Source organism: Schistocerca nitens, chromosome 3, assembly GCF_023898315.1.
Source record: "Schistocerca nitens isolate TAMUIC-IGC-003100 chromosome 3, iqSchNite1.1, whole genome shotgun sequence".
Lineage (NCBI taxonomy): Eukaryota > Metazoa > Arthropoda > Insecta > Orthoptera > Acrididae > Schistocerca > Schistocerca nitens.
Genome location: NC_064616.1, coordinates 163,648,877 through 163,665,193, shown reverse-complemented (window position 1 = coordinate 163,665,193; position 16,317 = coordinate 163,648,877). Strand labels below are relative to the sequence as shown.

Here is a 16,317-nt window from a genome sequence, read left to right as displayed (position 1 = left end):
TCAATAAATGAACTAGAAAACAAATAATAAAACAAATAATAAAACAAATAAGAAATTTATAGCACAACTATGATATAATATTTGTGAAATTAGCAATATCAAGATGGGTACATGTGAATGAATTAAGCTTTATGAAATAGAGCAGGTCCTGAAAACACACACGATTATGTCCCCTAGCTCTCACAGAAAGGAAAAAATATAGTTTAGGCAGGTGTTTTTCTTCCAAGAAAATGATTTAAAAGTCAATATTATGAAGATTACAAAAATAAAAATAAAAAAGGATCAGAACTGGAACCTTTTTATGCCTACTTACAAGTTGTCATTTGTCTGCCACAATATTAAAAATTCTCCCCCCCCCCCCCCCCCCCAAACTATTGTATGAGCACCCTTGATCCCACACAAGTATTATGAGTGACATATCAAGTGAATATTAAAGTCGCAGTAGCAGTCATCCCTCCTGTTCTTCAAAAAAGGCTTGTATATTCTTTATTGTCATTTCATTCAATACTCCTACACAAACTATGCTCTTTCCAGTCGCTGGCTTTAGTGAAGTTACCCAGTTTTGTAGAATACTGACATTCTGGGCCAAAGGAGCTCAACAACCATGTTTTTGTCGGTATAAAAAAAAATTCTCAAAATGTTTAAAAAGTTGTGGATAAATGGGAAGGGGGTAACCAATAAAGTGATTGTGGAGAAGTCCCATAGTGCAATCTGCTTCATTTTTGCACTGTTTTGCTATCTGGGGCTTCACTTTACAACATTTCAAGGATTTATAGTTTTGTGCAAATCTCATACTTCTTATTAGTTACTATGTCATAAAATTTCAAGAACAAATACCAGAATAGTGTTATCAGAAACTATCATCTCCCTCAGATGAAATGACAATTTCCAGATGCCTTTTCAGGCATGAGTATCCATCAATTAAATGGAAAAAGAAAGATTATTTTACAATATCCATGTTTCACTGTATGCATATGCCGATAAGGCAAAACAATTATGAGCACTGCCAACTACGAGACTGAATGTTGTCTGATGGTATTGTGGGCACCTGACACTGTAAGGAAAGCATAAAAGTGGAGCAGAGACAAATGGGGAACCATTCTAGCAACAATATGGGCCACAACTGGAGAACTCCATTGACATGAGCGTAGCTGGTCGACTGTTTGCTACTGTTGTGAGAATCTATGGAAAATGGTTAAAATATAGTGAAACCACAACTAGGCGACAAGATGCTGAGTATCCATACCGCATAACAAAATGTGGAGATTGGATGTTTGTCCGTTCTGTGAAGCAGGATCGGTAACAAACTGTGGCAGATCTCATGACTGAGTACAATACTGCTGCAAGCACAAGTGTTTCAGAGCATACCGTTCAGCACACACTGTTGGAAATGGCACTCCGCAGCAGATGATCCCTACATGCTTCCATGTTGACCCATCATTATCATCATCAATTATGTAAATTTCTTGAAAAACGCACAATGCCATGGACTTAGGTCAATGGGAGCAGTGTTATCATGTTATGGGAGATATTCGCCTGGGCTTCCATGGGACCTGTCATAGTAATCAAAGACACTATGGCAGCTTTGGACTTCACGAACATTATTGCCGACCACCTGCAACCCTTAATGTTTAATGTCTTCCTCATTAGTAACAGCATCTTCCAGCACTAAAACTGTTAGTGCCACAAAGCCAGAGTCAAGCTACAATGTTTTGAGGAGCATGACAGTGTACTCACTTTGATGTCTTGACCACTAAATTCTTCCAATCTGAAGTCAATGAAACACATCTAGGACACCATCAGGTGCCAGCACTACACCCAAAAACTAGACATCTGGTGTTATATAGCTTCGGAAACCTGTTAAGAATTTATTCTATCTATGGCACACAGAATTGTGCTGTACTGTGTTCCAAAGGTGTACCAACACGCTATTAAATAGGTGGTCATAAAGTTCTGGCTCATCAATGCGTATTATGCACAAGAATGTGTGACTCCTGTTTTCAAATGCCTGTAGAAGGGTGCAATAAATGATACAGTAATTTATCATGTTTGACATAAATTTGAAGGTGCTTGGAAACAATGGGTAATGTAAAAACCAATGTTTTCTTTTATTTTCTTGGGACAAAAATTACAAAAGCATTTTGAAACGCAATTACCAATTTTGTTCAACCAGTGGTCAGCATCAGACTTTCTACACATAAAAAAAGAGATTATTGTTGTCTCTTCTATTTTATCTATGAAAAGTCTGATGATATGCACTGGCTGGTTGGATTTCATAACTGCATTCTGGAATGTTTTTGTGAATGTTGTCACAAGAAAATAAAATAAGATTAATCAATCACTTCTTCTCCATGTACAATATGCAATGTTTTTTAATAAAATGAATGCAAGTAATAGGAGCCAAACAGTTTGCATAAATATGATTACACCACTGTTTACATTTTTTTGTATCCACACTCATTAATGCAGGTCAATGCTATTGACTTTCATATATCTTGTGGTAAGACCGCAGTTTTCGTTAACCACTATTATGAAGTCCTTTCACACAGAGTGTGTGTGTGTGTGGGCGCGCTCATGCGCATGCATGCGTGCGTAAAAGATCAAATCCCCAAATGAGGTGACACTGTGCCTCCATGCATTGTGAATAATTTCTCATGCCGTTGCGTTTCGGACTATTTTAGTTTCTTCCTCTGAAATGCTCATACATTCCCACTAGATATCTTCAGTATCAAAGGACGTCTTTTTTGGCACTTGCAAGTCTATAAGATCATCTGCTGCACATTTTTATTATTTACATGAATTAATTATGAAATCACTAAAATTCTTGACAAGGCAGCCCTCTTCTTAAGTACGTTTGTTTTAAAAATGGCTGCTGCATCCACTGTTTGCAGGGTGCCTGTCTCATGACCTCTTCATGAGCAAAAAAGCAGTTTCCGGTTCAAAACATCATACACAGTGATGAATGTAACTTGTGCAACCTGTATTACCTTCTGCTGATGTAATTTTTCTTTTTTGTCTGCACTTAAGCTGCCAAAGAAGAAGAATATACAACACTGTTAAAACAGTTAAGGAGGTGTGGTATTTGGAGTGACAGATCTGTTGTTAGATGCAACATTTGTAATGCCCCATTCACAGTTGATGATAAGAACCAATAAACAGTGTTCAGCTACATGCAGAAAGCACAAACTATGCCAAGAATAAGGAACAACAACACAGCAACAGTATGGTGAGACAGCAGTTTATTAGTAAGGCACTGACATCTTCATGTTAAAAAAGTAGAAATGAATGATTTATCACATGGCAGTGGCATTTCTAGCATGTGGTATTCCTCTTTTCAAGTTCAACAATGCCATTATGAAAGTATATTTTGGTAAATATACCAGAAAGTCTATTTGCAATGAGACTAAAAAAGAACTTTATATCGTCAGCCTCTGTATGATCCAAGCGTGTCAAAGTTCAATCAAGTAGCAGTTGATGTTCCAATGCATTTTATTCTAATGAAATCACTGAGAGGCAGAACAGGCATGTACTGAATATTTTAGTGGGAACCCTGATGGAAAACAAGTGAAAATAATGCTATTGTTAACTTGCTTTTTGACAAGACATGAGGCCACCAGGATGAAAGTTTCAAACATGCTTGTCTTTTGCTACAGTTTTAAGGAGTGAAATATGCTAGATTGTGGCTAGTGCTTCCAGAACATTTAACATTTTTGAATCTGAAGTCTTATGCCCTGTATCTTAAAACACATGACCCACATCATGCACCTATTCATCAAGTCTGTGAGCCATCAAATGATGAATAATCATATGTGAATGAGTTTGTTTCTTGCATTAAGTAAATCTTCAAAACAGTTTCTGTTAGAATACACAAGTACATATAGATTACAGGAATTTATTTACCATCTTCCCTCAGCGTCACTAGATGGCATATTTAGTTGCAAGCTGCAGTGTTTTGCTGTAATAATGTTCGTGTTTTTTTGAATATTTCAGAGGCTTTGCTACATGATTTTTTTAGAGTGTTAGAAATGCTTAAGAAGTATCAGCTAAACAAGAACTGCAAGATTAACTTCATGCCTTACACCATGGAAACCCCTTCCTGAGAGAACAACTTTGTGAAAATTGGAGGAGTGTTTTGAGAGAGACGCACAGTGGGCCATTTTGAGATATGTGAAGAATGAACTTTTTAACCTATCTGAAGAAATAAGTGCCAGCAAATATTAGTCAAAAACCTTGAAATGGAGGATATTGATTACCATTTGAATAAAATGCACCTCTCATGTCTGACGATGTACAACATTCCTCTTCTATTTACAAACATTTGCATGTGACTGTAAATGGAGACTCAAAAATACTATACTGAATTGGCACTTGTTTCAGCAGTTTTCTGAATGAGTGACTGAAGTAGACCAATGTGTTCAGAGATGTGGTTCACTGGATTTTCAATGTCTGAGTGAATTCCCTTTGGAGGTTTGTGATTTAATGATGTATAGTCATTCCATGATCTATTTCCGAATTTAGACTTTGTACCTTTTTCATCTAAAATGTTGCAACTTTTTTATACCGTTTTCTTTTTTTTTGCACCCAGAATAAATCTACTTATCAGAAATCAGTTATTAGTACTCTGAAATTAATCTAAAACAAAAATTACTCCCACTGTGTACAAATAACCTACAATTTAATAATAAAGGGGAAAAATAAAACTACACTCACCTCTTAGGCTTGCCCCTGTTAGAGGCTGCCTCAGTATTACAATTTCGTGAGTTCGTGTTTGGTGCTTCGAATCTGGGGAAAAAAAAAGAAAAATTAAATTAAACAAGTGATGACAGCATATGTAACCACACAAGAAAAATGCATATCAGTTACTGCAAATGTAAACATACGTATAAATTTACACTTACTTATCAAACATGATGCAAATTGTTACACAAGCAGTCCACTACATAAGTTATGTGGCACAGTTACTTATGTACATGATTTTAGTATGAAGGATGAAATACATGCTACCTTACATGTGCACAGAAGAGAATTTACAATCGTTTAACTCATATTAGAAAGAAGGAAAGTTTCCCACAAACCTGTCACTAACTGATTTTGGTAAAGGATTTTCCTTTTAATTTATAATCCTGTCAATGGTCTGTTGGATTCAAAAAGATTTATCCCTAAAATACGAACAAATAGTATTAGTAACAATTGACTTGCTTGCAGATCAGAAGGAAAAATGAGTTTACAACTTGTAGTATCTTAACTGCATGTTCTTCAGTCTTCTTACGAACGAGGTCACATGAGAAACATAGAAACATTAAATACTTTCCGCCAAAACGCTCTATGTCTCCCCCCCACCTCTTCAGATGATTATGTGGCAGTAATACAATTAAGTGCGATTATACTGAAGGCGATACAATTTCTCTCTTCTTTCGTTGGAAATCGCGGAAAAACTACGGGATCTCGGTGAAAGAAAATTACAGGGATCCATGGTTCTCATCTATTGTCATTACGCATCCAAATGATATAAATTCTTCAGAAAAATCTTCGGCGCTTCCTAAAACAAATACGGCACGTTCGTGACTTTATGCAGCTATTAATCTTAATTTCTTCCTCGTATATGGCTTTTGCATGTACAGAGCCTGTGTAAACTGATACATTTCATCTACTTCACAAAAAATTACCGTACCTCACTCACAGCCACAGCGACATAACAAAGTTGGCACCGGTAAGCAAGTACAAGGTATCCTCCAATCGCTCAGAAAATAAGGAAAAATAAGTTATTTGGGAATTGTAATTGCAATAAAATTTCTTTCCTCTGGAATACATCATGTTCCTTACTTACTTATTACGCCCCACAAAAACGAGCGAACCAAATAGCCTCATCAGACACGTATTAGCAAATCAATAGCTTTCGCTCACACTGGATTTGTTTCCGCAAACAAATCTCTTCAAATGCTTTCGCTACATTGCCGCCGTTTTTAGAGCTAGCGATCTTTTAATGAGATCCATACCAGCAGTTTCCTTTAGATTTATTAGTTATATATATATAAGCGTCATTTACCTAAATTAGATCTTCACTCATTTGTGTGAACTGAGCATCTATAAATTATTAAATTAAAGTTCATGACCTGAAACGCTTCTCGCGCACAGACTGCTCAACAGCAATAAATACATCACAAAGTCGATCCTGTTGACAAAGCGATTTTTGTGAACTTCGTTTTACACTGCCACATCAGATCTAAGCGTCAACAAAGAGTTATCAATGGCACTCCGCAAGGAACCTTACCTCCATTAGTTCCATTACTTTAGATTCCCAACAATGTACGAGGCCCAAGTGTCAACTGTACTATCCGAAAGACCAGCGAAATAGAGCCAGTGGTGCCAACAGGCGCTGTACACAGTTCGTGACAGGACATTCTAACAGGATAGCCAACTGTACTGTCCGACAGAATGTATTGACAGAACATTAGCCATAAACAACCACGCTTTCATTCAGGAGATCCGAAAAGAAGCACTCGTACCATGCACTCTGGCATACCCATTGCCCACTGCGTGACGTCATAAGTTACCTCGGTATTGATCGCCTCTGCGCTATACCAATTTAGAGAATCAATAAACGAGCTGTAAGGAGCTGTTCATGGTAACAACGTTTAAGAACAGGCTTTTTGCTGGTGTTATGCAATTATCATTATTCTATAGTTGCTTTAGACTAAGCCTTGTCTCATGAACTACCGGGTTTAGAACTAATGCGTCGCAGAAGAACTTTATCAATTAAGGTTTCTGATGCTCCTGCGTGACTAACACCATTACGTATTACCAATTTATAAAAAATAAAATCTACGTAAAATTACGTTTATGAAACGTTAATAATATTTAAGTGTACGGAATATGTTCGCTTCATTCAATTAAATGGACAGTGTGTGCATCACGTTCTCTTATTTCTGATTGATACGTTTAAAACTGACGAATTCAGCGTCAGTGTGTACATAATGATCAAAAAGGTGGCTTGTCAGGGTGACTGATAAAGCAACCGGCACATCATTTTATACCTGTCATGAAAATATCGATAAGGATACCACTGTGAAACGTTTCATTAACCAGGTGACAATCACTGACCACTCCCCCTTCAAGACAGTTAAAAACCTTCTAAAACACACAACTAAAGAAACAAAATTAGCCTTTCTCTTTGCATAAGCTGCTCTGTTCTCTTGGCTTTCAGAAAACATCAAATACTTTTTGTTCTGCACTAAAATGTTCGAAAAACGTTCTACATCTATTGCATATCTGTGGAAGTGCATTGGCTTAGATTCAAGGAAAGAATAACGCTCAACAAACTAGAAAAATAGCATTATCGCAAAATATTAAGCAAAATACTGGAAGTACATTCATTGAGTGCACATCTTTGAAGCCGAAATCTGAAACTAAGTAACATTCAATACCATGTTACTCTATCCTGAGCTTTATAAAATGGTGGGACCATCCTCAGAATACTGTTCACAAAGCAGTTCAGATTTCGCTGCTGGAGACTGTCCCACTTTTCAACAGAGCGCCCATCCCCTAAACCATGAGGTTATCCAGTGTGTGACAGGTTCCTGCAGTAGCACATTTCAGGTACACATCAATAGATACCACAGATTTTTGTTTATTCCTGTCTCCTGGAAGAAGTTGACAATGACGTGGATGCAGTATACAGGAGCACCTCTCAAATGATAAAACCATCACTGAAAGGTCGGAGTATACAACAGTCCTGATATTGTAAAGCCATCAAACTACTATATTGTAAAGCCATCAAACTACCCTCTACAAAAATGGTAGATGTCCAACAACCAACCATACACGATACCAAATCAAAATATGATTGACCCCACTACATGTTGAACATGTAGGACAGCATGTCTGAGATATGCAATGGTGCCTCGAAGCCCCCACAACTCTTCTATGGTGATCATAAAAAATCAGACAAATAGACATCTCAGCAGTGAAGAGAACATGACATCACCAATCTGAACTCCATTCAAGGTGCAATCTTCTTTGCACACCAGTGCTGGAAGGTTTGAATTGTTGTTCATAATGGATGACTAGAGGCAAAATTGAGTGTGTGATGCCTGCATGCTGTGGGTTGACATCCCTCCCAGTTGTCCCAAAAAAAGGCAGAGTGCAAGTCTGTTGCATTTTATTACGTGCTACCTAAAAGCTTAATTTGTAGGTAAGGTTATCAGCAGATGTTTTTCACCACAGGCTACTTATTCATGTTTTGTGTCTTACAATAGTGGTTGAATGTTTGAATCACTCCACTGGGGTGTACACTAACTTGGCTGGCAACTTCCTGTGCTGAATATAATTGAAGATGGATGGACAGCTTTGACAGATGAAACAGTGAATACAGCAGAGAATAAAATAGGCAAAAAGACAAGGCCCAGTGCAAATTCTTGGATTTTTAATTTAATTGACAAAAGGAGAAAATGTAAAATGTGGAAAATGAATTAGGCAAAATGGAAAGCAGGGGTCTAAAACTTAAACTACCAAATGGCAAAATAGGAACAGCCAATCAAAAATACAAAGCTGATGAATTGTGCATAACCACTAAATAGATGGACACTGCACATAGGAGAATTATGGAAGGGGGAGAAGTAGTATATGAATGGGAGATGTGATACTGTGGGAATAATTTGACAGGGCACTGGAAGATCAAAATCAAAACAAGGCACTTGGTGTAGATACCATCCTCAAAATTACTGAGATCCTTGAGAATGTCAGCCACGACTAAATTATTCCACTTGATATGCGGAATATGCAGGACAAGTGAAGTACCCCGACTTCAAGAAGAACTTGATTACCCATATTCCAAAAACACACTTGCTGACAGGTGTTAATATTACCTAACCATCAGTTTAGTAAGTCACGGCTGCAAAATACAGCATACTCCTAATTTTTCGTGTGTGAATTATTTCTGCATGAAAAAAAGTCCAATATTTTTCTCTAACTAACAGCAATAAACAACCTACCACGTGACAAGTGCCACTTCCATTGTTTAAATGGCTGCTGCATAACAAAAGAGTGCTGTTTCCATTATTATCAGCCAGCCTGTTCAGTGTACATTTAAAACAAACTCAATTTTCTGATGTTAATCAACATGTAATCTGTAAAAGAGATGATGGAGAAACAACAGAAGCACATTGACAGTAAAACAAAAACTTAAATTAATTGAAAAAACTGAGAAGGGGGAAACTGCTGCAAAAATATGTGCAGATTGGAATGCAGATCATTGTGAACATTAAGAAGATTAAGCCGAAAAGACAAGATAGTGCAGGAAATGTGATTCTAGTTACGGACCATCCACACAAAAAAGCATGCAGAGATCCACATTTGATGTATTAGATACTGTTCTTTTTACAACAGTTTAGCCAAAAAAGAGCAGAAAGTGTCATTGTTTAAGGCATGATGTGTGCTGAAAAAAATATTTTTTTTTCTGTGAAGCTCTTGGGTTAGAGGGAGAATTTAATGCCTCATTTGGATGGCTAACCAGTTTCAAACAACATCATAGTATTCGTGAACTTACTGTGCGAGGAGAGTGGCTTAGTTCGAATGTTGTAGCAGCTGATTCCTTCCAGAAATAGCTCCAGAAATTTGTGGAAGAAGAGAATTTCACAGCAGACCATTTATAATGCAGACAAAAAATGGTCTGTATTGGAAATGTCTACCAACTAGAACCCTCACTTTTAAGAGTGAAGTTCATGCTTCTGCATACAAGTCATCTAAAGAATGCATTACAATTTTGAGCATTGCTAATGCTTCTGAGAACCACAAAGTGAAAGTACTAATGACTGGAAAATCAAAAACACCTCAAGAATTTAAGAATATCACAACTGTGGATCTCCCCGTGCATTTACAACTAAAGAGGAGCATGGACGGATAGCAAAATTATCAAAAACTAGTTACGCACACATTTTGTACCACAAGTTTGATTACTTTTAGTAGAGAAAGTATTGTCACTGAAGGCTGTTCTATTGGTTTATAATTCCCCTTACATCTCAATGAGGGGTGTATGAAAGGAGCCTCCCCAAAGATTGTGACAGAGAAAAGCAATCAGGCGTACCATGTGCATCAATAAATGATGGCTGACCCTTTCACACCGGACAAACCCATATTATACGAGCCCTTTTTAGGGCCAGCTAAGAATTACCTCCATCAACATAGAAGGAGTAACATCAAATAAAGAAGAACTACTACAAGAACTCTGCAGGCAGCACCAATGTCTTGTGCTGTGCATACAGGAAACACACAGGAGCTACGTCACACGTAGACCAAAGGCGGAAGGCACCTTGCCATCAAAAGACCGCATGATAAATATGGAAGCACTATCTTAGTTTATCCAGATGTCCAAATTCTATCCACAGCACTCACAGAGGAAAATAACATCGAAATCCTTACTATAGAAACAGAAATTGTACCATTTTGTCTCTCTACAAACCACCTGGTAAAGAATTCATAGTTAATAAACCAACAGATTACCAGAATAAACACATGCTAATTGTGACTGGCGATTTGAACAGCCACAGTAATATTTGGGGCTATGAGTATGAAGATGAAAATGGGGCAGCAGTACTAGAGTAGGCAGAAATGAGTCACCTTGCCCTAATCCAAAATGCAAAACCTCATGCATCATTTAACAGCAGCAGGTGGAGGTGAGGGTACAATCCCAACCTCATATTCACCACCAACAGCATCAGCCAACACTGTATACAGCCAATCTGTTCTCCAATACCAAATTCACAACACAGACCAGTAATCTGCCAAATATCTGCTGCTGTTAGACCTCAAAAAATCCCATTTCAGAGAAGGTTCAACTTTAGAAAGGCTGACTGGTCAAGATTTGCAGATTTATGGGATGCCAAAGTGTCTTCTATAGAACCAACACCAGAACAATTTGTCACCTTCAACACAACCATAAAGAGAGGTTCCAAAATATCTATCCCTTACGGCTGTCAAACATCTTACATCCCTGGACTCACATCAGATCAGACAGCCTTATTTACAGAATACAGCAACTTATTTAGAGAAAACCCTTTCAGTGAAACAACTATAGAAACAGGAAAGAAACTCATTTCCTCTATAAGAGAGTCAAAAAGGGGAAAATGGAGTAAAACAATAAAAAATCTGGATCTGAGAAGAGACAATCATAAGACTTGGAACTTCTGCGATGGCTGCGCAATGATCCAACTAAGACCACTACACACCTAAATGTCACCGCCAACCAAATAGCAAGCCAGCTATCGCTAAATGGGAATCCCATTAAGAGGCTATGAAACAGAGTAAAACTGGTAAATCATCTGGTTTGGGTGATGTACGAACTGAGCAAATTAAGCACTTTGGATTAGCAACGCAGAAATGGATTCTCCAATTCTTCAATAAATGTATCGATAGATGTCAAATTCCAAAGATATGTGCAAGAACTGAGTAACTGACATACTAAAACCTGGCAAAGAAGGAAACAATCCAAAGTATCTTATACCAATTGCACTACTGCATCATGCTTACAAACTGCTATAGAGAATGATTTTAAAATGTCTCTCACATGTTACAGATCCCTTGCTTATACCTCAGAATGCTGGATTCTGCCCTAGTAAAAGCTACACAGGACAATTACTCAGTCTTACACAGTTCACAAAAGATGGCTTTGAAGCTCATAAGGTGAGAGGACTGGCATTTGTGGACTTGACAGCAGCATACAACACTGTCAATCATCAGTTAATATTACATAAGGTCTACAACCTAACAAAGGATTTTAGCCAATCTTTTGCAGAACATTCTTCGTTGACCTCCAAGGACTGCATAGCCAATGGAGGCTAAAAAAAAAAAAAAGACCTTCCCCAGGGAAGTGTCTTGGCTCCACTTCTGTTCAATATACACACTAATGACCAACCCATAGTCCCCAACTGCAGACGTTTCTTGTATGTTGATGTTCTCGCTCTGGCAACCCAAAGCACAAATATCAGTTCAATAGAAATCACCAGAGTAATCTGGAAGATCTGTCAAAGGGATACAGAATAAACCAGCTTAAACCAAACCTATCAAAGACACAAGTGTGTGCTTTCCAACAGAGAAATACGGAAACAACCAGCAAGTTAAAGATAGAATGCTCAGGGGTTAAACTGGAAGACTGTGACACTTCAAAATACCTACGAATAACACTCAACAGATTTCTGACGTTCAAAAAACATGCATGAATTTCAAATCAAAAGTCTCCACCAGGAATAACCTACTGAGAAAACTGGTCAGATCACAGGTGGGCAGCCAAGCTGAAACCATCCGAACCTCTGCAATGGCATTATGCTATTCCAATGCAGAGTACGACTGTCCTGTTTGGTATAAGTCAATACATGCCAAACAGGTGGATATTTCCTTAAGGACACATGCAGAATTATAACAGGCTGCTTGAAGTAAACTCCAGTTGAATGGCTCTACCACCTTGCAGGAATTGCACCACCACCTGTTCAAAGTGAAATAGCAGCAAACAGTGAAAGAACAAAACTAAAGCAGGAAAAAACACATCCCATGCATGGCAAAAACCCTACCTACGACGACAAGAAAAGTTGCCTCAGAACATTGGAGAAACCAGCAAGCATTAGAGAAATTAACGACAACTGATGAAGAAACCAGGATGCAACTATGGAGGGCTGAGACATTCTACCACCCGGTTGGAAAATCTTTTCAGAATCTTTAGCCCCTGGTCATGATGAGAAATGGGCAATCTGGAAGTCCTTCAATACGCTGAGGCAGATCACAGGCTAACCTGGCAAAATGGAGATACACTGAAGAAAACAAAACCCAATGTGACTGTGGGGAAGAATAGACTGTTCAACATATGCTTCCGTGTTGACTGTGTCCAACCACCTGCACAGAAGATGACCTTCACCAAGCAATGGGCAAGCAAATGAAATGTTGGTCAAAGATTATATAAACTGTGTTGATGTGTCAATAACTGTATAAACTGTGTTTTATGTATGTTTCTGAAATGAGACTAATAATAATGATAATGATGATGATGATAATAATAATATCAATACTAATAATAATCCCAATGAGAGGATTCTCATATCTGATGATGGTCTCTTCATAACTATGTTTTTACCTCCTAATGTGACTGCAATTATACAGCCAATGGACCAAGGCATAACTGCATCAGTAACACAGTACTAGTGGGGTAATCTACTGAGAACGCTAGTTGATGAAGATGATTTGGTGGCGTTCTGGAAGAAGCTGACAATTTTAGATGTCATACACAGGAATTCTAATGTGTGGCAGGAAGTCAAGCCACATTCAATAGTTCAATCATGGAATAAAATTCTTCCAGATTTAAAAGGAAATGATTTCAAGGTTTCATTGGTGAAGAAACAATGGCTGCACAAATAATGAGTCTGTCAATGGATTTAAAAAGTTCTTAATATGCCAATGAAGAAAATTTGAATTGGTGGCCAAAGATCAGTGCATGTGATCCCAGCTACCAGTACACGCGTGGTGCTGAGATTGTGACCACTGATTCACCACAAAACAAAGAAGAAGACGTAAGTGTGAAAGTCGGAATGAAGGCAGCAATCTTGTCAGTCAGCACTGGGGAATGTGTTGATACTCTTCTAGAATATAAGAGCCAGAGGGGATTTAGTACAATGACATTATTGCTGTAAGAAAAATTTGAAACACCAAGCGAAAAAATGTCAAGTCCCCTCAGAAGTAGCCCAACATCACAGACTATTTTAAGAAATAAACAGACCTACAGTACCTATGCACAGAGCTTGGATAATCTTTTGAATAAAGAACACATGTTTGAAAATACCTCGATATTTGCATTTTTCGATTATACATGCATCTTCTCCCTCACATCACTCCAAATAATCAGAAGTACACTGTACTGACACAAATTATTTATTTAAAGTCAGTAACGCCATTAGACTGTTGTTTCATTACTGAGTACACCATCCTGACTTGATTCAGCCAGAAATATCGACTCTTCGACAATGTGTCTAATAGTGTATTTTAATACGACAGTATGCCATCTTAGGCAATTGATAACACTTAAAACACTTGATAATGGCAATTTGAAGCCAAAATCATGATTGTGTAAGTGTAAATGTAACACTGTAAATAAACAACAGTCAATGGCAGTACTGACTTTAAAGAAATATATTATGACTGTGGCCCCATATTATGAAAAAAAATTATTAAACAAATTATTTAGAGTAGAAGATATGTTTGGGTTCTGGAGAAATGTAGGCAAGATGGACCTTATAACTTTTCTTTGAAGATAATGTGAAGAAAGACATAAGTGCATTAACAGCATTTATAAATTTAGATAAATCTTTGGTGATGTTGAATATAACACACTTAGCCAATGTGAAGATGGCAGAGATAAAATACAAAGAGCAAAAGGTTATCTACAACTTGTACAGAAACCAGACTGCAGTTTTAAGAGTCACATGACATGAAACGGGTTCAACAGTTGAGAAAGGAGTGAAACAGGGCTGTAAGCTATATCCCACACTATTTAATCTCTGGACTGAGCATGAAGTAAAGGAAATCAAAGAAATTTGAAAATAAAATTATACTTCACGGCAAAGAAATAAAAACTTTTAAGGTTTGCAGATGACATAAATATTCTGTTAGAGAAAAGATAAGCTCATTTTTCCGTGAGCAATGGAATTGACATACAAGTGAAGCCCAGATGCTTGAAGAGTATGGAATTTCTCCTGAGTCAGTAGTGGAAAGGGAGTGCGGTCATCATTCACAAGTTTTTTGATACATCAAATATCTCTACCCAGTTGGTATTGCACTTACTAACTCCTGAGGAAAAGTAGTACCAAATGGAAGCAGAAGCTAAACTGTTGCAGTTTTGATAGCATTATCCTGATGACCACAGAAGAATGGCGAATATATCATTATGACCCTGATGCTAAACAGCAGATCACTAGAGCAAAAATAATAATCAACAATTTAACACACAGGTGCAGTTGTGCAATGCAAAGTCCACTGTTTGGATTTCCTTGATACGCTGTTGAGAGATATGTCAGCAACAGCTAGACAACCGATGAGAAATAACACTGGTACCTCTTGAGAGAATTGTAAGATGTTATCAGGCATGGAGAAACTGCAAGTTAGTTTGCTAAATTACAATGCTTTAGCACATTATTCTCAGCAGTTACACATGTGACTGCTTTAGAATATCAAGCCTTGTCCCATATACCATATTCACACAAAATCATGTTATTGCATGAAGAGTGTACGTTATAAGGCATTTCCAGGACAATAAGATGCTGGGGAGCTGCAGCACGTCTCTGATAACCAAAATAAGGAGTCTGATTAGGAATTCATATCATTTTCATGTTTGATTTATATAAAGTTTATAGCAGATGGGCATTGGTCTAGTGCTAAGGAAAGTAATATACAACACCATTTCCTGGTGAGTAGCACCCATGAGTGATCAATTTGTACAGAATCAAAGGTACTAGTCAGTATTGTAGGGATGGATACTAAAGATATTTTACAGGATTGCGTCTCATTCTAATAAACTCCCAAAACAAATGGAGGTAGCTCGTGTCTATAACATGGAGGTGATTATGTACCCAGGACAAATTTACTGGCAGTCAGCACTAAACCTAACTATTTAAATTCATCTAGACAGATAAGTCTAACAATAACTCTTAAATAGATTCAGAGTGGTAACTACAAAAAAAGTGAGTGGTTTGTGTGAGGAAATTAAAATCAGTGAAGCAAAATGGGAGGTATGCTGAATTCTAGTGCAAGTTGGCTAAGTTATAAGTATTTAATTATAGGAAGGGAAGTTCTGGCAGAACATAAATAATGCTGGGATTGCAGTTCAGCAGGTGGACTGGGATGAGGGTTCTGTCAAGTGGGGTAGGTAGAGGAAGAAAGAGGCAGGAAGTAAAAGGAGGAGTTTGGGATGGGTAGTTACAGGCTCAGGTGTGCAGCCTAGGAAAGCGGGAGGTGTGGGGAGTGGAGGGTTGCAGGCGCAAAGGCTAAGCAAGCAACACATGGGCACCAGAGCCAGTGAGGTGCACAATGAAGATGATGTCCCGGCTTGGATTGGGAAGGGTTGAGACATGACAGAGCAGGGGAAGGAGCACTGTTGGGTCGAGGGTGTGTCCAGTCAGCAAACATAGGTGTACAGCTGTGTGTGTGTGTGTGTGTGTGTGTGTGTGTGAGAGAGAGAGAGAGAGAGAGAGAGAGAGAGAGAGAGAGAGAGAGCTAGCTATGCAAGTGTTTGTGGGTGAATATCTGCTCTAGCTCGGCAGAGGTTTCTTCAGAAAGCTAGCAAAG

The 16,317-nt window shown here is 38.0% G+C and overlaps 1 protein-coding gene across 1 annotated transcript in view; it reads right to left on the bottom strand.

Moving 5' to 3' along the window:
• The window catches only part of LOC126248102 (protein sickie), a 687,677-nt gene that overhangs the window by 145,727 nt on the left and 525,633 nt on the right, over window positions 1-16,317 (bottom strand). Inside the window, exon 11 of the mRNA XM_049948773.1 lies at window positions 4,711-4,782. Coding sequence (XP_049804730.1) covers window positions 4,711-4,782 — 72 coding nt within the window. The remainder of the gene's footprint in view (window positions 1-4,710; window positions 4,783-16,317) is intronic.